Source organism: Manis javanica, chromosome 9 (assembly GCF_040802235.1).
Source record: "Manis javanica isolate MJ-LG chromosome 9, MJ_LKY, whole genome shotgun sequence".
Taxonomy (NCBI): domain Eukaryota; kingdom Metazoa; phylum Chordata; class Mammalia; order Pholidota; family Manidae; genus Manis; species Manis javanica.
Genome location: NC_133164.1, coordinates 8,994,828 through 9,018,632, shown reverse-complemented (window position 1 = coordinate 9,018,632; position 23,805 = coordinate 8,994,828). Strand labels below are relative to the sequence as shown.

The 23,805-nt window shown below is 39.4% G+C and overlaps 1 protein-coding gene across 6 annotated transcripts in view; it reads right to left on the bottom strand.

Moving 5' to 3' along the window:
* NALCN (sodium leak channel, non-selective) overlaps nucleotides 1-23,805 on the bottom strand; it is a 281,692-nt gene that overhangs the window by 215,856 nt on the left and 42,031 nt on the right. For 5 of the 6 annotated variants that reach the window (XM_073212395.1, XM_073212394.1, XM_073212391.1 and 2 more), the window contains exons 5-7: nucleotides 23,040-23,179; nucleotides 22,821-22,949; nucleotides 8,125-8,279 (exon numbers count right to left, since the gene is read on the bottom strand). In XM_073212395.1, the coding sequence (XP_073068496.1) occupies nucleotides 8,125-8,279; nucleotides 22,821-22,949; nucleotides 23,040-23,179 (424 nt within the window). Of the gene's footprint in view, nucleotides 1-8,124; nucleotides 8,280-22,820; nucleotides 22,950-23,039; nucleotides 23,180-23,805 lie in introns of those variants that run through there. The other variant, XM_073212396.1, reaches the window with a different exon arrangement.

Below are 23,805 nucleotides of genomic sequence, written 5' to 3'. Positions count from 1 at the left end.
TCATAATGGAATTTTGAATTTAAGTTCAAGTAAGTGTGATCGTGACTACAATAAAACAAGTAATATAGAATATAGTTTTTTTTCTTGACTTCAATATTTTCTCCCACATCTCTAGCCTGCATGTCTTCCATCTCATTTTGTATTGAAAGCATATTTACTCATTTATGCTGTCATAGCCTCTAATCCTTGTCCACATGTCTACAGCTCAATAAATTATCTTGTAAAACTGCACTGCCTCCCAAGTATATTCTTTCCATATTCAGATTCTTACACACAACTGCCATATATCATTCACCAAGCCTGTCCCCTGGATGCAGGCAGCTAGATTCAAAGCCGGAGACCAGCTTAGGTGGTCCTCGGCTTGCAGTAGATTCACCCCCCTTCTCACCAGTTCATCTGTCCTAAGGACAGGGGATGAGAGGAGATGGGCAAGATGTCTGGTGGGTTATGGTGTCAGAGGACACATCCCTCCCCTATCATAACGGGACTATAATGGGCCAGCTGTCCTGAAAAGCCACAGGGAATGGTGGCTTATCGGCCAGCTTCAGAGATGCCAGCCTCAGAGATACCACAGAGTGTGTGGCCGGAGGACCAGCCCACAGGGCAGCAAGACTTGGCTCCCAACTGTGGCAGGCGTATGGCTTTGGGTGGATTGATTCTCTCTCACCTCATTCTCCTCCCTTACAACTTGAAGATAAAGACCCCTTATGGGTTTGAGGGTGAAAAACACAGAGGGTGGGAAATCTTTGTCTGGTGTCAGACAGAAAATAAGCAATTGATAAATGATAGTAGTTGTTGTCATAAGTAATGATAGCAATTCCAGTAATAAAGACTGTTGGACAATTAGTCACCATAAGAACACATTGTTATATCCTAGGTTTATCTTTGGGTATTGTATATAAAAAAGGAAAAAAGTCCACTATGCACAGTCCATGTAGCAGTAAAATCATGTATAATAATTTAGATATCTTTTCTATTACTTTTTTTTTCAGATAATCCTGTTTATAGCTTGATTTGCCTTATGGGCTTCCTCTATCTGATATACTTGTTTCACTCAGGTTTAGTTTATGCTGGATTTTTAAAAATTGAAGCTTTGTATTTTGTTCTTATGATTCTGAAGACTAATAACAACAACAAAAAATGCCCCATATCGATTTACTTCCTAAGTGATTTCCCAGGATGGGTTTGATCACTAAATGACACTTATTGGATTATTCTATCAAAACTGAACATGTTTTATCTCTGTGTAGTGTATACAGATGTCAAATTGTAAAGTTGTACACCTGAAACTTAGAGGATAAAAACATTAAAATAAAAAAATAAATTTAAAAAGGAGGACAGGTCCCTTGCTCTCTATCCCCTTGGAAAGCAGACATCATGTAAATAGTCTGACTATAACTTCATTCCAATTATAAGAACACATGATATTGAATCAAACCAGGTGACATTCTACAAAATAACTGACAAGCACGTCTGAAAAGTGTCAAGACCAGGACAGACAAAGCTGATAAACTGGTATAGATCAGAGGAGATTAAGGAGAAGTAACAACTAAATACAAGGTGGGATCCTGGATGGGATCTTCAGACAGAACGAGATGGGAGTGGATCCACTGGTGAAATGAACCAGATCTGTGGGGTCGTTAGTAGCACCGTGCCGTGTTAATGCCACAGGAGAAATAAGGTAGTAAGGCTGAGTAAGAAGGTAACATTAGGGGAACCCGGGAGAGGGCCACACAGGAACTCTTCAAACTATTTTATAATTTTTAAGCCAGTGTAAAATTAGTTCAAAATAAAAAGTTCAAAAATTTTAAATAAGAGATGTGTGTGTATATATATATATATATATATACACACATGCATAGGCTGTACATGTTTGTTTTGATCTGTTGTTCAGTGAATGGAGAGTTCAAGCCACTACCTGAATAATTTTGTGCTCACCTCTTGTCCCCAGCTTCTTACATGCTTCTGAAAGATCAGGACAGTCAATCGGCAGTTTAAAGGCAGTGCTGTGATCTCCTTCCCACGCGTGGGAGCCTTGCTTTGCTTGCTTTCTAACCGGCTCAGCACGTCTGTTTTCAGTTGTTTTCCTCACCCCTATCCTACCAAACGTGAGTGAGGCTTACCTCCTACTGCAAAGCTAAGGGAACAATTAAGCTTTTCAAGCTGTTTTGCTTCTTAATGAAGCACTGATCTGAAATGTAAAAGTTCTGGGGTTGACAGCAAGTTTTGGGAGAGTGGGTGAATCATGAGAAGTGAGCCTAGACCCTCCACTCTGCAGAACGTTCTGGAAGGCTCTGACCCCATGCACTCTGGTGCTCAGCTTCCCTACTGGGAACACTGCGAGTGAACCACATGACCGCATATCTTTCCCAGCTTGGATGTCCTCTAAATTAGTTTGCAGCGCTGTTACAGGAAAACACAGTGTTACAGATCGTATGTCCCACCTACTCAGAGTGTGATAACAGAGAGGAACGGAGAGACTGCAGGCGGGGCGAGAGCTCAGAACGTGCGGGTGGGATGCACGCTCTCAGTGGGGCAGGTTGTGAGGTGTTTCGGTGTCACCTCCACCGTGTGGTGCTTGGGTGTCATTAGTCCCTACGTCGTTTCACTGTGTGCTTGCTACTCACCTCCCCCCACACTCACTGTGATCACAGAAATGGAACGTCTGCTAAACACATTTTGCGATCTTCACATAAGCCCTTTCCATAATGGGTATTTCTCGGTTGGTCTGGTGTGTGGGGAGCACGTGATGACGCAGGTGCCTGGGCTAATACGCTACAGAGGAGGTAAGAGTGGGCGTCCTGAAGAATGAGCTGTAGGACTGGAACCAGACAGAAAAAGGGACGGCATATAAATGCACAAGAGGGACCGAGGCACAACGAGCATCTCAGTCTCCATTTGGTACAGGGATTCAGGGGAGGCCAGAAAGCAAAGTGCTGCGTGCAGGCCACCGTACGGGGAGCACCGCGGCTGTGGCTCTGCCCCAAGGCGGCTCCTCTTAGGTCTGTGGAAGGCGTGCTGTTTAACGTCTGCTAAAAGGCAGAGAGTGGCTCGATCTGGGGGTCACAAACTCAAATATAGAGGGATAAATGTAATTCTATGTGTGAGGCTTAGTGAAACTGTAGGATATTCAATGGCATGGGCTAAATAAGGATATAATTCAAAAGAAACAGATAAAGCAACAAAAGGAAGGATTTTTCTGAGAGTAGCAACAGAGGAACCCTTGATTAGTGGAGACCAGACACCACCAAAACGTAGCCCTCAGAACTCCACACACTGATGAGAAGGAGATCAAGTTTGGTACATTAGTTAACAGGGGCATACTGCAAGGTTAAGACAACCGTCCCCGTCCCCTCTGCTCTTGGCGTAAGGTCCTGAACAAGCTGAGTCGCAAGCCACTACAAAAGGGAATAACAAAACTGCTATGCAAATCTGTTCCTGAACTCCTTACTGCTACCTTTTTTTCTCAAATAACACAGACAGCTCTCCTATTTTGCTATGGCATGTATGATTTCAGGCTCGTTGTGGTATGCTCTGTGCTAAACACTGTTCCAAGTGTACTTTCAGTCACTTCCCACATCAACCCTGTAAGGTAAGTCTATCCCTACCCAATATACAGATAAGGAAGTTGAGGCAAGAAGGGCTAATTACTTTCCCAAGGACCCTGCACTAGTGTGCAGTACAGCCATGATCCAAATCCCTGGGCCATTATTTTGAGTTTTGATTTTTTTCGAAAGTAGGTAATTTTTGACTTTGCAATGCATCCTCATGACAAGCACACATGATGCCTTCATTATGTGATTCATATATTATATAAAATAATACACTTGTTTCTACTGCTGACTGTAAATGTTAAGGACATCAACATCATACCACCTCCCCCTGTTTTTCTTCTCTCTTGCACACAATCCTAATTTGTAATATTTACATTATATTCTGTAAATCCTACAGTTACATCAGCTTTGCTCGTTCAGTGAAAGGATGTGAGAAACTAGGCTCATGGCCAGTCATTCTGGGTTGGCTGATGTCTTCAAGAAGATTTAATGTAAAATAAAGTCTCTTTAAGTTCTTGCTTCTTCAAAAATAAAGAGGTGACACATTCGTTCTCTAAAGACTTTGTAAGGATTGTGTCATTACAGCCTAGAGCTGAATATTGACATGAAATTTCATGCTGGTTCCCCTAAGACCTGACTTAGTCATTTTTTTTTGGCTGCTTTCTTTAGCTTTGAATTCTAGCAACTTTACTACGATATGCCTCAGTATTGATTGTTCGATGTGCATTTACTGAGACAGGTTGCTCCCCTATAATCCATACATTCAGATCTTCTTCTTTTCCTGCATTTTTTTTCTGTATTATGTATGTATCTTGGATATTTTTTCAGTACCTTTTAGGCACATCTTAAAATGTATCAAAAAGTACATTTTTTATAGATGTGGCCCTGATTCTTTTGGATCATGACACACCTTTGAAATCTGTCTTTAGAGGACCAGATGTTTGTCACTGTTTCATGCTCAGGTGATCTTGTAGGACAGAAATGAAGCTTTTCATAAGCTAGGTATGTATGTGTGTGTATCAGTTATTGCACAAGCCCAGTGGTTCATGACTCTGTATGCATGTTCGTCTCACCTGGAGAGCTTTTAAAAGCACACCTTGGATCACTCCAAAGCTTTGATTTCATTGGCCTGGGAATGGTACTCAGGGGTCGGCCCCCAGGTCAGCCTCAGGTATAGCCAGATCTGCTTAGTCAGCAGCATTGGGCCCTTACAGATGTCTGTCCTTTTGTTTTCCTACCACCTTCATGCAGGTATGAAGGAGTCCCAGGAGGCCCCCTCAGTCTGCTGTGCGCTGTCTCCCTGACTCACATACAGGACTGCTTCACTCCACTGAGAACATTCTTTATTTTAGAATGTCAGAATTCTGCTGGATTTGCTCAGATCCTCAGTAGCAGGAATCCTTATAGGAACGTGTCTGTTAAACACCTGGTCTTTTGATGTGTGGTTTATAGTTACAGGTCTTTCCGAGTCCTTAAACATGCATTTCTGTTTCTCAGTCTCCCTGATGTCTGGATGATTTTAGAGATGCAGTGGGGTCTTTACTCTGCAGTCTTACAATGAGGGCTCTTCATAAATTTTTCTACTTAATGACTCTGGCTTTTAATATATTATAAAAATTGAGTTTTGGACATCATCAATATTATATTTTAATGAGACATAAAGCTACTTGTTAATGAAATTTTATAAATGAGTTGAAATTCAGTGTATTGCATGATGATTTGATTAGTGAGAAAAGCAAATGTGCTTCTTTTTAATTAATTATGATTATTTACATATAAAGTACATTGGCCAAATTTATGTGCATAATTAGGCACTTAATTGTTCTAAATTCAACTGCATTCAGATAAGGATGATCACATGTGTCTAATAAAATAATTTCTATTCTTCATTCTGGTGGAAACATTATCTTTTGTTGCCATAGAAACTTTAAAAATAATCTCCTAAAAGATTAGTTTGTATATCCACAAAGATATCTAATATCAGGAAGTAGTTATCAATTTCAACCTAACTTACAGTAACCATCTTAAATATTTTTTATTATAGTACAAAGTCAACCTTTTGCTATCTAACGATTAGTCATACAATGACGTTGAATTCAATCACCATTTAAAAAAAGAAGCAAACAGACCCGATTACGCTTACACAGAAAAGGAAGTCATGAGGAATAATGAGTACTGCCAACAAAAACAGACAAAATCTGAGAAAAAGAACAACAAGAAAACGACTTAATTCTCTATTATGACTCTATTTCCTAGTACAAACATAACTGGTTACAATCAAATTCAAAAGGACATACACTTTGTTCAGCCCATTAGTAAATATTTATAGAGGGCTCCCTAAGAGCCAGGCAGAGCCCGAGGCCCTGGAGACATGGACGTCTTCCTGTTTTCAAGGAGCTTAAATCCTTGGGAGATAAATGAGCAAATAAACAGTAGAGCTACAGTAAGATTATTGCCTTAGTGGAGGCCTGTCTAGCCCAGGGCAATTCCCTCCTTGAGAATTGGACTTCTCAAGCCAATGCACTTTATAAAGAGACTTTCCCTGGAGAGAGATTGTTCCCTACATGAGTTGAAGTCATCATAAGTCACAGTGAACAAAGATGAATCAATTTCAGTATAATGCAGAATTTTGAGCTTAGCCACAATTGCTGCATTTGAAATGTCAGGGTGTGATTTGATTTAGCACTATGAGTTTAAAGGTTAATTGTGCAAGGGCAACCTAACTCTTGAATGCTGGCCACTGTCCATAGACTTGTGTACACCCAGTTAGACCTTAAAAGCAAGCTCAGCCGGCTCCGACAAGCCACACATTCTAATCATGCCCCTGGCTGTCAGGACTCCCAGTGCTTGTTCCAGCAATTTACCAAATCTCTGTATCTCATCTCCCAGACACCCCTGTAATTTCCTGCTCATCCCTGAAAGTCACTGGTATAACCTGCAAAAGGCCTCTCACTTTTGAGACAGGGGAAGGATGTAAGATTGGGTCCAAAGCCAGATTAGTTCAAGAGAGTAGACCATATTGAAATGCTTCATATCTGCTGGCTTCTAAATTTTAGTGAAATAGGACACAGTATCACTGGCCAAAAGAGACAGAAAAATACCCATCTAACTATGTTGGGAGCCACTAGAAGGCATGTAAAAATAGAAGAATAAACACTTAGGGATGTTATTTGCAAAATTTACTTTTTTAAAAAACCAACTACCTGTATTTTTCAGCCCAAATTGAGTGTTATATTCTGTCCAAAGGCTGAGGTCTTGTGGTTTGATTCATATACTGGGGACGTATACCTCAACCAATGCCAGGACCTTCGCATACTCTTTCTGAAATGCCAATGCTTAGCCTAAAGTTCATTATGCGGTTGTGTATATAACACCCTCTGGAAGTTTCTATGACCGGCCAGGGCAAGAAGAGGATTTATCTGCCTCTTCCTCTGATGAGTGAAGGTGGGTTGGCGGGGTTTACGGCGGTTGCCATCTAGAGTGGGCAGGGGCCGCTGCTCTCTTCCCTGGCTGCGAACCCCCCCTTGTGCACCCGCCCACTGAGATGGGAAGCCACATCACAAGTCAGGAAATAGATCTGGCTCCCAAAAGAGCACAACCACCATCCTGTTAAAGTATTGAAAGGCTTTTCTCATCACATAAGGACACAGAGAGAAGACAGCCATTTGCAAGCCAAGGAGAGGGGCTGCACCAGAACCCAATCACGCTGGCACCATGACCTCTGCCTCCCGTGAGCAGCCTCCAGACTGTGAGAAATCAATTTATGTTGTTTATGCCACCCAGTCTATGGCATTTTGTTATGGTGGCCTGAGCTAAGATAGATTCTCAAAGTATAAAATAATTGTTTAGAAATCCATGCTTTTTAGCTTCAATAGTAAAATATACACAACTTCAATGGAATTGTAATAAATGCAATAATATCAACTAAATGGCAGATACTAAGTTCTTTCATTACTGTGTGCAATGGCACACTTCAGGACATAAAACAGGCCACGACTGAATGTATACACTTGAGCGCATGTTCACATACAAACACTTCCCATACACCTGTCACGTGATGCATGTAATTATGAGATGATGCACATTCACTAATTATTTCCTTAGCTGTCCTCTGCTCCAGGATGACTTCTCAGCTCTCATGCACTCATCACCCCTTAATATTCTGGCTATTTAACCCTTACCTCACCTATAGTTAGAGGTGGAAGGAAACCAAGCCTTTCTTATCTTTGAGCCAACAACCCCTGAGCTCACCATTCAAATACTTTCAAATCATACAACTAAGATTTGAAATACTTTCAAATCGTATAATTAAGAATCAAAATAGTCTAAAATGAGAGACATGTCAGTCCAAATAGACACTGCTGAACATACATAGACACAGACTCTCTGTTATAGAATGTAAGGTAGATGATATTCCAATATACGCATGCAATTAAAATTTGCAGTTGTGTTTCTTCAATACTATAGCTGGTCTTAACATGAAATATCAATTACGCAACTATTCTCTCTATTTCATTTCATAAACATTGCAAAAGAGAAACTGAAAACGCGTTTTACCGGTGAGACAGACCTATCTCGTTAAAGCCACTGTAGCCCAGCTCTTGCCTGCTAAGTCCCAGGTCTTCGAGGTCCATGCATTCGAACCCTGGGGGGCACTGGTAGCCTTCTTCGAGCTCTGGTGAGCAGTGCGTATCTGGGATAGCTAAGCTATTCCAGGTCACATTTCTGTAAACAACGTAGGAAAGGGTTAGACAATTTCAGCAATTATAAATGAATATTAAAATGAATAATGTGATCACTCTTCATTAATTACTGCTTATTATATGGACATAGATTTAGGATTTGTGACTCAAAAATGGCATTCGTAACATTAATGGCATAGTAAACATTCTCAAATGATACCTGATTCATCCATCAGCTATTCATCCCAATAGCTTTTTGAAGGAGTATCATTATCTCTTTTGTCATTAAAGACCAAGACACAGAGAAGTGTGGGAAGGATTTCCTATAGATTTGCAAGGAATGTTAATGTTGTCTGGGGATTCCTTGTTATTTACAAAATCCTTATACTACTGTGTGCACAAATAATACTTCTCCACTTCTAAGCAATATTTTAAATGGTGACAGCTATTTTCCATATGGTACAAATACAATGAGTGTCATAAATGACACCTGGTCTTCTTCTCTGTTGGCAGATGTGCATCTGAGGAAGAAAAACAGACGAATAAGGTGAGACTGAAGGAACTGAAGATACCACATTGGAAGGAGAGAGGTTCTGTGGTGACCAGTGGTAGCTCCAGGGATACTGAGTCTTCTAGGTGGGTGGTGACAGGACACTTTTTCATCCTGATGGCTCACAAGCTGGAGATCAAGTTGATACAGAGATTTGCAGTGGCTTTCTTGGGAACCAGCCCAGGTCATCGCTGGAATGGTGATTGTGGGATCTCATTCTGGGTTGACCTTAAAATGGTCCCCAAATAGCTGCTGAGGCAATTCACATGGATTGTGCAAGGGCTAAAGTCTAGGCTAGAGGATCTTGCAAGCCTTCTAAACCCATGATTTTATTGTAAGTCATTCCCCACTACATCAATGTTCCTAAATGGGAACTGACTTCAGGACAGTCTCAGTCCCCTTGGTTTATGGCCAAATTGAGGCTGACTTGTTGGGTCACCTTTCTTCTTTAATACCTTCTGATGTTCAATTGGCTGCTTCTTTCCCCTTATACAGTGTGCCTTCTCTAGAGTCTGACACCTAACTCTCTGCAGACACACACACACACACACACACCCATGCCTGGGGATACCTCACCTAGTTCTCTCTCAGTCATAAACAAAGCTCTAAAAGCCTCACCCACATTTCAGACTCCCTATGTTATTCCTTCAGGATTAGCTGCACACAAGATAATCTGTCTACACATCTCAGGGTATTAGTGTTTAAATAATTGCTCCTTCAAGTCACATTTTAGGTTGCTCCTTTGGACCCACATGCAAAAACCCAAGGGAAAGGCCCTCATTGTGGAAATCACAACTTGGCCATGCCAGAAAGATAGGATTTTCAACAGAGATGTCCCTGATTTCTCCTCATGTCACATTTTCATGTGCAGCCAAATGTCCCATCTTTGCATAAGTCTAATGTGACTCTGTTTCTGATGTGATACCCATCACTAGAGAAAGTGGTGAGGGGACTGGGCTTACGAGTCACTGTCGGGGACTATGGGTTTGAGCCCAAGCTCTTACTTGTTGTGTGACTTGAATAAAGTTCTAAGTATTGCTAAGCTCAGTTTCCTCATTTGTAAGAAAGGGAGAGTAATCATAATTCAAAGTGAAGCTCGTATGAAGATTAAGTAAAAAACAAAACAAGTAATGCTCTCAGCATACCCCCTAAATGTTTCAAGTGCTCAACAAATGCTTATTGTAAACGACTAGCAATCATTACAGTAATAAAATGTAGCATGAATCCTGCCCTGTAAAAACACAACATGAAGAACTGTCAAAAGAACAGAAGGAGTTTAGGCACGTGATATGAAAGCATTTTGTTCACAAAATTGTGCAGCTAAAGAACCTTTATAGATACTCAATTCTTCATGTATAACACAAGGGCGGTAAGGTAACGTTCAGAGAGCGAAAGTCTACTAGCCTACCAAATTAAGCATTTTTCTTCATTTCCAATACTTCAAAAAAGACAATAGCAGCAGAAGAAATGTCTAAGAAAATACTCTATCTGAAAAGGTTTTGAAAAACATTGTCTTTCAGTTATTTGGTTGAGAAATTGGGCTCTGGAGCTAGTCTGCTGAGTGTGAATTCTAGCTCAGCCCATATGACACGTGGGACTTCACCTACCTGTGCCTCAGTTTTCTCATCTGTAAGATGGTGGGAAAATAATTGTTATTTATAATTTGACATTTGTAGATGGCCTAGATTGAAACCCGAGTCCTGGTGAGTACTGCCCGTTTCCACATGAGCAGTTGCACCTACTTTGCAGAAATATCTTAATGGTTGAATGAGCTGATGCATAACTCCCAGAATAGTGCTGGGAATCAGTTAATTGCTCATGATTCTTAGCTATTATGATTATTTTAATTAATTTACAAATATTAGAACACTTTTTCCATTTTGATTCCATTTTTATTTCATAGATTGGGACTTTCATTTTAATAAGCACAACCCTAAACAGCACAGATATTATTTTGAAATCTTTTGGCTTCAGAGACAGCAGATTTGAAACATTATTTTTGCCAACATCAAACTATTAGCAAACGCTTATTAGAGACATTTATTAGGTGACTAATTGCTCTGGAACTCATGTATCTAAAACCACATGATAATCATCTTTTTTTAAAAATTGAAATGAATAAGTTTCAGAATACATGTTATTTATCTCAGTTTCATTTTCTTAGCCAGAATCTTCTAGATTTTATTTTTATTTGTTAATGTTAATTATTCCTTGTTCATTTTCCCTCATATATCCATGACAGGACAAGGGGGCTATATGGAATTAAGGGAGTAGAATTCTTGCTCCAACCAGCCAAGTCCTAAATATAGACAAAGATTCTCCCAGTCATACCAAAATCCACTCATGCTTAAGTGGGTTTCAAGACCTGCATTTCCTACTCATAGTCACATTTCTTGAAAAAAGCATCCATTTGTAATCTCTGTCATTTAATTCTCAGTCCATTTTCAAGATCTCCAATCCACTGAAATGGCTCTTGCTTATTTCCACATGCTACATGCAGCTGGAAATGCTTTAGTTTTTATCTTCTGTGATTTCCCAGCAAAATTTGGCATAGTTGTTTCAGTGGTGGGCAGAATAATGGCCCCCGAAGAGGTCCACATTCCAATGCCCTGAACACATGAATGTATTAATGTTACATGGCAAAAGGGAATTAAGGTTATGATGTGAGCAAAGGTAAAAATCTTTAGTTTGGGTGATTATCCTGGATTATCTTGTAGGGCCAACCTAATCACAGGCGTCCTTAAAAATGGAAAACCTTTCTCAACTATGGTTAGAGAAAGAGACAGAGGGACAGAAAGACAGACAGAGAGAGAGAGAGAGAGAGAGAGAGAGAGACAGAGAGAGAGAGAGAGATGGCTATATGCTTATGGAGGGAAGCCACAGAGACAAACTGTGGCTGGCTTTGAAGATGCAGGTTTTGTCCATATTTCTCAGGTCACTCACCCTTTCCATCTCTTCCTCCTTAATTGACCTTTAGTACTGAGTTGCTCTTCGATGCTCTCCATGCAATCAGATCCACTTTCACAGCACCAATTTTCTTTAATCTTAGATGTCTTTTTAGAGTCTGAGAGCTATATGTCCAACTGCCTGTTAGGTCTCCCCACCTGGCTACTCTCCAAATGCACCCAGCTCGATACCCCCCATCCTGAACTTGGGCTCCTTCGCCAGCAGTCCCCTTCTCATGCCTCACAGCAGTCTAGCACCATCCTCCGAAGCGTTGAGCAAGTCTGAGATTGTGGAATCACCTTGATACCTATTTCTCCCTCAACCTTCATAATTAATCATCATGGGTCCCTAAATACCCTCCAAAATATCTTTAAATATCCTCCAAAATATTCCACTCTATCTCCACCACCCCATGCAGCACTGTCTAGTCCCCTAATGGGTCACTACAGGCATGCTTACTCCTTCCGTTCATTTGCTAAAAAATGCTATAGGCATATACTTACAGTGCATATAGACAGACTTTCCATAATCACTGTCCTACTTTAAGTCTGCCAGTGGCAAAATCTTATTAACATGAGTACAAGATTCTGATGGCTGTAGCTCCTCCCCTTTCACATGTCCTAGTGTCCAGCCTACTGGCCTCTCCACTGCCTGGTGTGTTCCTTCTACTACAAGACCTTTTCCGCCATTTGGATATCTCTCCTCCAATGGGGTTCACTTGGATAACCCTATTTTTCAGCCTTCAGGCTCCAGCCTGAATGCCATGTTCTCAGAGGAGCCACTCCAGGTCCTCCAGATTGGGTTAGGTTTCCCCACTGTAATTTCTCAAAGTGCCCACCCTTTTCACTTTTGGCACTTGGGACACGTGTAATTCATGTTTCATTGGATGCCTTCCAAACTGAACTGTTACCCAGTATAACCTCCAGTTCCATACTGGCCCCCACACATAAGGCTGTGAGGGTTACATTTACATAGGAACTCGGCAAGACCGCGGTGCTCAGTTGTCTGGTCGAACACTAGTCTAGATGCTGCTGCGAGGGTGTTTTTTAGATGTGATTAACAAATAAGTCAGCAGAATTTTAGTAAAGCAGATTGCTCTTCACAATGGGGTGGGCTTCATGTAATCAGTTGAAGTTCTTCAAAGGAAGCACTGAGGTCCTCCAAGGAGGAAAGAATTTGGTCTCCAGACTGCTGTTGGACTCAAGACTACGACATCACCTCCGGCTGGAATCTCGAGCTTGCTGCTCTGCTCTAAGGATTTGGGTCTTGCTAGTTCCTGCAGTTCTATGAGCCAATTCCTTAAAAGAAATATTCCTTTCACATATCCATCCTATTTTGTTTCTCTGAAGAAACCAGACTAATACATAGTAGATGTTTAATAATTATTTTTTTAATAAATGAATGTGCCTTTATTTTTGCTATTATTTAACTCTATGGCACATTTGTTTGTTTGTTTCCTTGTTTGTAAAGTAACCACTGAAGAAATGCTTCAACAATTGGGTCCTGTTGGTTGCTATACAACTTTTTAGAATGATATCTAAAGATCAGCATGACTTTTCAATTGTTTAAATTTCTGGCTTTAGTAGTTTCCATGTTTCAGAATGAGTACTTGAATCCTTTGGAGCAGTTAATCATTTTTCAAAAGACTTTAATTACCTGCCTGCCATGTTTTTAAAGAAAAATCCTAACAAAATACCCTATTTACAAATAATATTGTGCAGGAGTTTGAGATCTAGGAAAACGTGTCCTGGGCTGGTGGCTAAAATAGTTTCTTACAGCCCCAAACAATAGCTTTACAGTTTTAAGTTGATCATTACTCCTGATAGCAGAGAGGACTGAGTTGTATATGGGAACTCAAGGATTATCATCTCAGTTCAGTGACTAACCAACGTAACTACACTGGGCAACTCACTTAAACCATTTGAGCCTCAGTTTCCTCATCTGTAAAATGAGAAACTTTTCTCAGTGAAAAGCAGTTTCCAGAATGACCTCATCACATCTTCATATAAAAGAAAAGGCAAATAATCAGAGTGAAACCATGTGCCCACTGTGGTCTGTTCTTACCTATCTACCAGATGCAATGGGTCAAGGCTTCATGTTCAAATTCTTCTCTTCATTACTCACACCGTCTTTCTGTGCTGATATCACACCACTCTTACTGCTTATTACAACACATTTGGTGTTGGCCTTTTGTAATTTCAAGCATAGCTACAGTCTAAATAATTCAGATCTTTCTCAGAAACCTTTTCCCCATATTCTTAATGGGGCCACTGTATTTCATTTGTTCATTTATTCCAAATAGTTATTTTTGATAGATATGTCCTATACCACACAACATACCAGGGATGGAGACGACTAAGATATTTCTAACTCAAGAGATTTTACTGCTTACTGTGAGAGAGAAAATAGAAAAGAAATGACCACAGTAATGCATGATAAACCTTCAAGAACTAATGCTTCCAGTGCTACAGGAGCACAGTGTAGAAAAGTCACATATGACTATGAGGTGGGGTGGGTGGTGGGCACTGGGGAAACCTCCCGGTGGGGTAATGCTTCCAGTGGCTACTAGAGGCTCAATGGCCACTGGTTCTAGGGTAGGATGCACAGCATGGCATCCAGGAAAATGGAAAAGCTAAAGCCAGTGTGCAAAGAGGGGAGAGAGGGTAGGAGAAAGAACCACACGTTCCCCTTTCTTCCATTTCATAGGCAAGTATAGCTCGTCATAGCTTTTTCTCAGGGGCTGTGGACAAGCAGTTAGTTACCTTACTGAACAGTTTTTAAACTATACTGTCAGAGATTCGTGTGTTGGAGAAAAAGACCAAAACTTGTGTTTCCCCCAAACGAACATAGTGTGACTTGTACACAGTGAGCAGACCAGAGCCTGTCCCGCATTTGTGAGAAACGCCCAAACCCCTAACTTCTCACAGAGGTTATCACTTACTGTACCTGCAGTTTTCACAAAATGTACCTATAATGGGCATTTATATATAGCAGTTCTGTTTACATTTTTCTTACTTTTTTCCTTGAAGAACTAAAGATAAGCAGGATAATGCTGACTTCTCAATAGCCGAATTCAGTCCATTTGTTGTAACGGCATTCATAGAGGCCAAGCCATGGTGTATTTCTGAGCTTTGCATACAGTGAGGAAAACTGTCAGTGGCGCAAAGGAGGAAATGCACAGTACAATAAATCCATGTGCAACAGGACTTGAAATTTGCCTGCCTATGAAAGGGAGGAAAGGGGAAAGTGTGGTTCTTTCTCGCTCTTACCCTCTCTCTCTTCTTTGCACACTGGCTTTGACTTTTCCATTTTCCTGGATGCCATGCACGGAACTATGCACCTAAGAGCATTTTGTTACTATGTCAACCAGGTTTCTTCTCTATGTATGTTGTATGTTGTAGGGACAAATCATAAGTGGAAGAATACACTTCTAGTTAAATCCATGAGTGAATTACACACATACATACATACATACACACACACACACACACACACAATCTTTGCACCTGGGAGAAGAGTGAACATGGTCTTTGATACCTGAAGTCACTGCTTACTGTTGGTGGTAGGCATGGAAACAAGGTGCACTTTCCTGCTAAGAGTGTGGCCCTGCCTGTGGAGGCTGCCCCTCTCCCTGCGATTCTGAGAGCAAGCCTGTTCTGGCTGGTACCTGTTATTCGGGTTTGTTCCAGAAAGTCACCTGGCTTCATTTTCATTCTTATTTAGCCTCTTCTTTCAGGATTAATTAAAAACTCCCATGAATTTGCCTGGCAAACTGGCTGGATGCTTTGGAGCACCTGCCCCACCCTGGAATTTGCAGAGATGAGACACTTACTGATTTTTGAAAACTTTTAATTGCTCTGCCTGGACTTTTAGAGAGGCTGTAAAACAACATAAATAGTCTGAAGCAGGAAATAATATTGACATCACACCATTTTTTATAAACAAGTAGGTCTGGCACATTTTCCAAGAAACTGGGAAATAAATTTCTCCCTACTGTTAAACCGAGAATATTTTAATGTGATTTTTCCATTTCTTCATCCACTCCTGAATGGCTACATAAAGAACTGAATTCACCAAGCGAAAAAATCCAGTAAAATTAAATGCATTATTTTATTTTTAAGAAGTATTTAAAATAGTCCTCTTACCTTGTTATATCTGAATAGTTCTTTTAACAATATACTACCACCAAATTTGCTCCTTCAACAATATCACGCACTACTTTGCCAATACGGTAAGGGACAACACAAGAGATGGGACCGGGAGACTGGCATGTGAGCCAGGATTAGGCGATGGAAGGTGCATGAGTGTACTGGAAAGAGCGTCAGAAAGTAAAGTATCAGAAGATGTACTGATCAGCTCCAAACTGGAAATGTGAAAACTGTTGAGATTATGAGACTGAGCCTACTACCTGTGGCCTTTCAGTCTAGGCCAAGAACTCCATCAAGCAGTCACTCTTTTTTTCCATTTGCTTCAGGAACTAGATGGAAGATGCAGGGAGAAAACTTATCTGTAAGGAGTCCGTTGGCATGACAGAAAATGGCCATTAGGATTTGGGGCCAAGATTATAGGACTTCATTTGTGATTTTGCCAATTAATTAATGTGTGGCAAGGTGCTCTTTCCTCTCCTCTCTCAGGAGGAGCATACACAGTCTATGAGATCCCATTAGGTAGTGGCAATTATGAATAGAGTGCCTCACAATATTAGGAGCTCAAATATATGTCCATGTTTACTGGCTGTGGTTGGCTGAATTGTAGGGCTGTGGAACAGCATTTCTTCTCACTCCAACAGGCCTCCATCCTTTAGGGATTGACAAACGATGTCAAGGGCTCCATAAAGGTAAAAACACGTAGCTACCTTAAAGTAAGGCCAGGGAAGGATTTAGAAAGCATCAAACCCCTGGACCCAGGAGCCCTCAACCACAAAATGCATCTGCCCAGTGCAGTCATTAGACTTAAAAACAGGTACGAGTCACTGAATGAATAAAGTGGAGATGACTGCCTGCAGTTCCAGAACACAGGGGCAATCTGCTTCTTTGGGAGAATGACAAGAGGCTTGAACTTCCTCTGTACTCAGACATTTGTAGGCAGTCTTACTGGGAGAAGCAGCTCAAGTTACCTCCAGGGGGAGCTGTGGCAGCTAGCTAAAAGCCTGGGATTTCCTTAAAGACTCAAGATTTATCTTTTAAGAAGTCGTGCAGAAGTTGTATTCCACTCTATAACCTATTTTTTTTTTTTTGGAGTTTTAATGTAAAACTAAGATTTTAAATCACTGATTACTAACCTGACCGATTCTGAGACTCTCAACCCTGCCTATAACTATGAATCTAGAAATATGGCTTGGAGTCCGTATTTTTACAAAGTTTGCCAGGAGATTTTCTCTAACAAAGATAGTGCATCCCATAAATGAATTCACAAAATACACTGTCAGCGCTGTTATAGTCATTCATGTTATTATGGTTTCTACCTGGGGAAAAAGCAGGCTGTTGGGCTGGAAGCTGAGCTGGCAAGATAATAGCACGTATGACTTCTATGAGGCAACCAGAGTGAACACTTTGTGAGGCACTGAATTGGCAAGCCTCCTCCTTTCACACTCACGTAGTGTGCTCAGAAGTTCCAGCACATCATTTCGGAATTCAGTCCTCCAATAAGCTACCTTAACCACTTACTCACCCACCCCACTTAGAACTTGTCTTCTAAGCATGTGCTCCTTGTAACCAAAGGGAAACTAAACATTTTATTCAAATATTTTGGACACACACATGTTCAAGAGCATCTCATATACTGACCGAATTACAACTGAATATTTAAAAGTGCAGAAATTGCTTTCAGGAAGAACTAACTGGGTTTAAATCTTGCTTCTACCACATCCAAGCTATTTCATCTCAGACATCTTGTTTAACCTTATTGAGCTTCAATTTCCTTGGACGTCACACAGAGCGTAAAAACAGAACAAAGATTATCAGGCTGTTATGAGTATTCAGTGAGGGAAAAACAGATATCAGTTGTTCAATAAAGGGTATTTGCCACTAGTAACAAGTGAAAGTTTGAAAACCTAGATTATTACATTATTCTCTTCTGGGGAAGAAATCACATAAATTCTTTTAGACCCTTTCAAGTTTTAGGACTTTCTTTTTTTTATGCTGAAGATCTTCACAAATTTTTTTGCTATTATTGTGAAAATCATACTGGTATTAATTTTCATAAGGGAGTCTGACTTATTCTGAAATATTTTCTTTTATTCACTTTTAAAAAATTATTATCACATAAAAGTTTGACTTAGCTGGTTGCTCAGGTAGACCACATCTTTGAGGTGGATGTGCACAATAATTTTAAGAGATACATGGTATCATACAAATATATTAGGTACCACTATTTCACAGGTTGAGATGAGATAGAAGCCCCTGAAACAGAGCATCTACATAAGGACAGAAACTAGATGGAATATGGACTTTAATTTTCTTTATGACATGTATTATACAGAGTTTATCCATATTCACATATGAATGTGGATCTGTATGTATATTACACGTTTATGAGTATGGGATTATAATATTGTACAAGTTGCTCAAATGGCAGTAGAAGCATGGACTGGGAAGTTAGACTTGAGTTCAAATCCTGACTCTCTCACTTACACATGGGCACATTATTTAATTGGAACTGCATCCTCATCTGCAAAATGGGGGAAATAATTTCTTCCAGATTGTTTGAAAAATGTATTATAATAAAGCAAAATATCTGAGATATAGTAGATGCTCCACAAATGTTGCTATTAATTTAATTGAACTTTCCATGCACCATTGGAGTATTTTCATTTCTTATTTCAATATTTTAAAGAAAATGCCTCCAATATGTATTTATCCCAACTTGTTCTTATATCTCCCTCTTGGCAGACATCTCTGCATGACTCCTGTGCAACAGTCTCTCTTCATCCTTTCAAAAGAAGTTTAAATATAAATCAAGAGGACTTCCCAGATCATTGCATGATTTGAGGTACCTGTGATTTTACATATTCTACAAAATTCTCTCTTGATAAAGTCTATAGAGATTAAAAATTGAGTTTCCCAGTTCCACCGTGTTTCTATTTTTAATTCTTCTGACCATTCTTTGTAAAAAACTCACTATTTTGTGAGCAGAATTATAAGATAAGAATTCTTTTATTTTTCAAGTACCCTAAAGGGTAAAGTTAAATCTTATTTAGGCCAGCAATAGGAAACTGACAAAAATCCAACTTCATATTGTCTCTAGTCTAAGTTTTAGTGAGCATTTTATAAAATATCTCCAAGTCCTATAAGCTACCTTGGGTGGGATGACTACAGAATGTATTGTCCATCCTGACACTCACCTGAGATTAAACAGGAAGCTATTAGTAATTACTCCAGCACAACAGGAATAAACCAGAATTGCCCTGGGCATCTGTGGTGAGGAGTTCCCTACCCCTGGGTCTTTAAGCTGACAATCCAGCCATGACAAATATGTACCTGAACTCTTGGTTAAATGCTGCTCTCTCTACAGTAAACTTTTGTATTCTTAACATCTACATTTACTTACCTTAAAGTTTTTCTAATTATCTGACATGAATAAGATTTCATTGTTTGATCTTAAGCTATGAATGAATGTCTCTCCTTTTTTAGGAATGACAGTAAGGTGGCAGGTAAGTCTTTATCTTTTCTATTTCCCCTACCAGCTCATTTTCACCTGCTCCTCTTTTCGGTTGAGGCAGATTTCTGCCATCACATGTGGCATTTTGCAGCACCCATTTCTGCCACAGGCCACTGCTCTTCTCAACTTTCTTTTCGATATGAATTGCTTTGTTTAGTCAAACCTCATTACTTATTCCACAACTGCCTCACATTGCCATTCATTATGGGAGAAGCATCTAAAGCTTTTTTTTAAAATGCACGTTCTTGAGGACACAGCTAAGATTCCCTTCTATCCAAAAACAGCTCCATTTAAAGGCAAAACTGCATGTATTGAGTTGCTTCCTTATCTATCCTATGTGCCTCACAAATTAAACATACCAATTTCAGAGGTCAGATATGAAACCCAGGATATCTAGGTTTCTGAACAGACACGTCTCTGCCTGAAAGCACTCCCGTGATTAGGTTAACATGCATGCAAACCAATTGAGCAGAAATTGGAACAATTGTTAAAGGACAGCAATTAAGAGAAATGAGGTCATGACAGCGACTGGTAATACTGATTGCTGGAAACACAGCCATCACAGCAGAGTTTAATGTCTGACTCAGACATGGGAATGAGAAATCTCGAGTTCAGAACCAGCAAAAGGAAACAAAAAAGTTGGAAAATGTTTTGAAGCTGAAATTTTATTTATTTTGACTTTGGACATTTTTTTGAGTCTTTAAAAATAAATTAATGTCTGAGCTGGAACTAATGGTAAAATGGTATCAGCAGTTTTCCTACTTATGAGTAGGACATTAAAACTCAGTTAATACTGAACTGAAAATTTTTTTAAAATGTGGTATAAATGTTTAGTCCTTGAAATGAATCATCAAACCTATGAAAACTATTATGAGCAACAATACTACCAGGTGGGTAGTTTCATATTTTCTTTTCAAATATTAAATTAAAAGTCCCATTAAAAGAAGGCAAAATATATGTATTATGTACATAATGCTTTTGGGTAGATCTTATAGATTTTACAAGTATGAGAAAGAAAACGCAGACATCTCCACGTAACTACTATGTCTCAAGTAACAGAAAATTCTGCCAACGTTTACGAAATTCTTCACACTGAACTCCATTTTCAGGATAAAGTAATGAACTGGAGCTAATATTCAGAGTACGAGAAGTCTTTAAATATTTTTTTCAAAGGCATTCATTCCCTAGTACTGAATGTGGTATGGATCTGGCCAAGAGCATTCGGTGAAGGGACTTGAGGCCCTTGAGTTCAGAAGGTGCTCGTATCCAATTTCCCAATTTGTATTATACGTCATGTGTCAAAGTTCAGTCTGCCAGCACGCTGCTTGATCTTCTATTTTAACAAGTTTTAGGTTTCTCAAATTTCAACTCAGTTTTTCATAAAATGATAACTTTGTCAGCCCCCTGTCCTCTCTGCTGTGAGAACAGCTGCTTTATATCCAGAAGCTTTCTCTGTTCTTCGCTTCCGTGTCTATTGTCTCCTGCCCACACAATATCTTCTCCCACCTTCATATTCATTCATGGAACAATTCTAGCCATATTTGACAGCCTACACACATTAAAAAAAAAAAACACCTACAGGTTTTCTTCCACGCATTTGTCTCTTCCTTTACCCACACAGTCAACTTCTTACTCACCACTTCCTGCAACTTCAGTACCGTTTGTATTAATTCACTGGTTTTCTCCACTTTTAACATTGCTTTTCTATACTTTAACCATTTCTCATTTGTCACATTTAGTGACCTGATTTTATTATTTTGCTCTTTTTAAAAACTTCCTCTCCTGCATCAATTTGTCATAATGTTGTCATTACCTGTCTAAATGCAATGCATGATCCATTGTGCCTTCAATAGTTACTAAGTACTTGTTTTGTGCCGGGATACTAGGAACCATTCCTAAGGAGATGAATGTTCTACACCCTTAGCCGTATGTGTTCTCAAGGACCTCACCAGTGTAATGAGGAAACTAGAAACTTAACAGCTGTGACTGCCAAAGTGCTAAATGTGGCAAGATGGGCTACATTAAGTTCAACTCTTTCCCCTACAAACAACTAGATCAGTTATAAACAAAAGCAGTTGAAAATGTATGTCTGGGTTTCCAAGAAAGAAAAGTACATTCTAAAATGTACGAGCCAAAAACTACAGGGAGGGATGTACATGAGCTGCAAAATGGTGGTATGAATGGGGCTGAGTACCCAGTAGCCAAGAGCTTGGGTTTTAATGGCCACAAGAGGCAGAAGACATTGTTTATGAGCCTATATAAGGTTGGGAGCTGGAAATTGGAACCATGCATGCAGCTTGTTATCATTTAAATGTGTTTCAGAGTGTAACACTGGTGAGGGATAGGCAAGGAAATCAATCAAGCACAACAGAGACCGCAGGTACAGACCCAAATACAGACAGGGAATTAGCCAGTGAGAAAGGTAACAATAAATTCAGTGGGTAACAGCATACATTAAATAGCACTGGGACAACTGCCTAACCATAGGAAGAAAATTAAATTGCTACTTCTCACTAAAACATTTATGGACAGTTTTACTAAGGTATACTTGACATATGAAACACTGCCCATACTACGAAGTATAGTTTGGTGAATGTGGACATATGCACGGAGCCACGATCAAGACAATGAACATATTCATCAACTCCAAAAGTTTCCTAATTTCCTTTTGTAATCCCTTATTCTTACCCCAACCTACTTCCAGGCATCCACTGATTTCCTTTCCACCATTATAGAAAAGTTTGCATTTTCTAGAATTTTACATAAATGGTATCACAGAATATGTCACTTTTTAAAAAATCTGGCTTCATTCACTCAACGTAATTATTTTGAGATTTATCTAAGATGGGTATACCAGTATCTAACACTTTTTAATTGCTCAGTAGTATTCAATACACAAATTTACCTCAATTTGTTCCTCCATTTACCTGTTAATGGAAATTTGGGTTGTTAACAGTTTGGGTCATTATAAATGAAGTCACTCTGCATAAGTCTTTGCATGGACATATGTTTTCATTTCTCCTGGTCAAACACATGGAATGGTATAAATGGCATATATGGTAGGTGTTCAACATTTTAAGAAACTGCCCAACTGTTTTCTGAAGCAGTTATACCATTTTCCATTCCCATCTTAGTTAAGTAAGAAATGAAAATACTCTGATGGCATTGTTAGCACACTCTCCATCTGCCACACTGAGGAAAATATCTAAATGGACACTTTGAATTTGCTTAATCTACTTTCCCACAGGATTACCCTTTCAGTCTGGCTTACTTTGAATACTTGCCTTGAAATTTTGGACAAACAATTTTGAGGAAGCAGAGACAAGAGAGCAGAGAACATATAAATACTTTTTAAAAATCTAGACAGGTATTTCTCATGAGAATTGCAGAAACATCCTAGATGAAAATGCAGTTAGTAAACACACTTACCCTGGTTTCGTGTCATTCACAACACAGTGGAAGGTGAATGTGCCAAACATCTGAACTCCTAAAATTCCATAAAGAAGTAGGAAGAAAAGTAGGAAAATGGAAACACTCCATATTTGTTCTCCTGACCGCCTAGAGGAAAAAAAAAGGAAATCCAATAAGTAAAACTTAAGAAAGATGTCGTAAACTTTTCTCCTTAATTTATGTAAAAGCAGTGCTTACTTTAAAATATTTGTAATTCTGGTCCTTGGTAGTTCAAATCGGAAATAAATGCGGAATGCTCGGATCATAATTAGCGGCCGAGGTATCCGCAACATGCCCCAAGGTGACATCTGATCAACTATATCAGCAATTTCAAATACCTGTAAATTAAGAGGTAAACAAATAAGTTTAGACTTTCCCTTAGCCTTGCTTATAATCATGGCACATACAGACAGTATCAGGAGGTGCATCCTGTGCCCTGAACTTTGCCCTACATTATTTCCCACTAAAATCAACTTTCTTTTACATACATGTTGAAGCGAGCTATCTTAAGATAAACACATGAGCTAATGAAAGTGCCATTAATCTTGTTCATTTCCTGTATAACTCATCAAGGCACAGTTTTTATTACAAAAACAAGTTCCAACTTAGAATATGGAGTAAGTATGGTAACACTTCCTCACTAAGAATATTCTTTGGTGTAACTTTTTGAATATCTAGAACAAACAAGTAATGGCAAAAGCGTTAAAAATATTATAAAGGAACCTGAAAAAGAGGCTGTAACATTTACTAACAGAGGCAAAATGATAATGAGGAAGTGCCTGTCAATCATACAGTAGTTATTAAATGGAAAAGAACACATTAATATGCAGGATGAAATTAGACTGTTGGAGAGGTGAGCTTTACAAAAATAAGGAGTGCTTATCAATAGCGCTGTGATAGGTTCACAGACTAGACTGTAAATTTATTTTATTCTGAAGTTTTAATGAAGAGCATAGTAACTTTA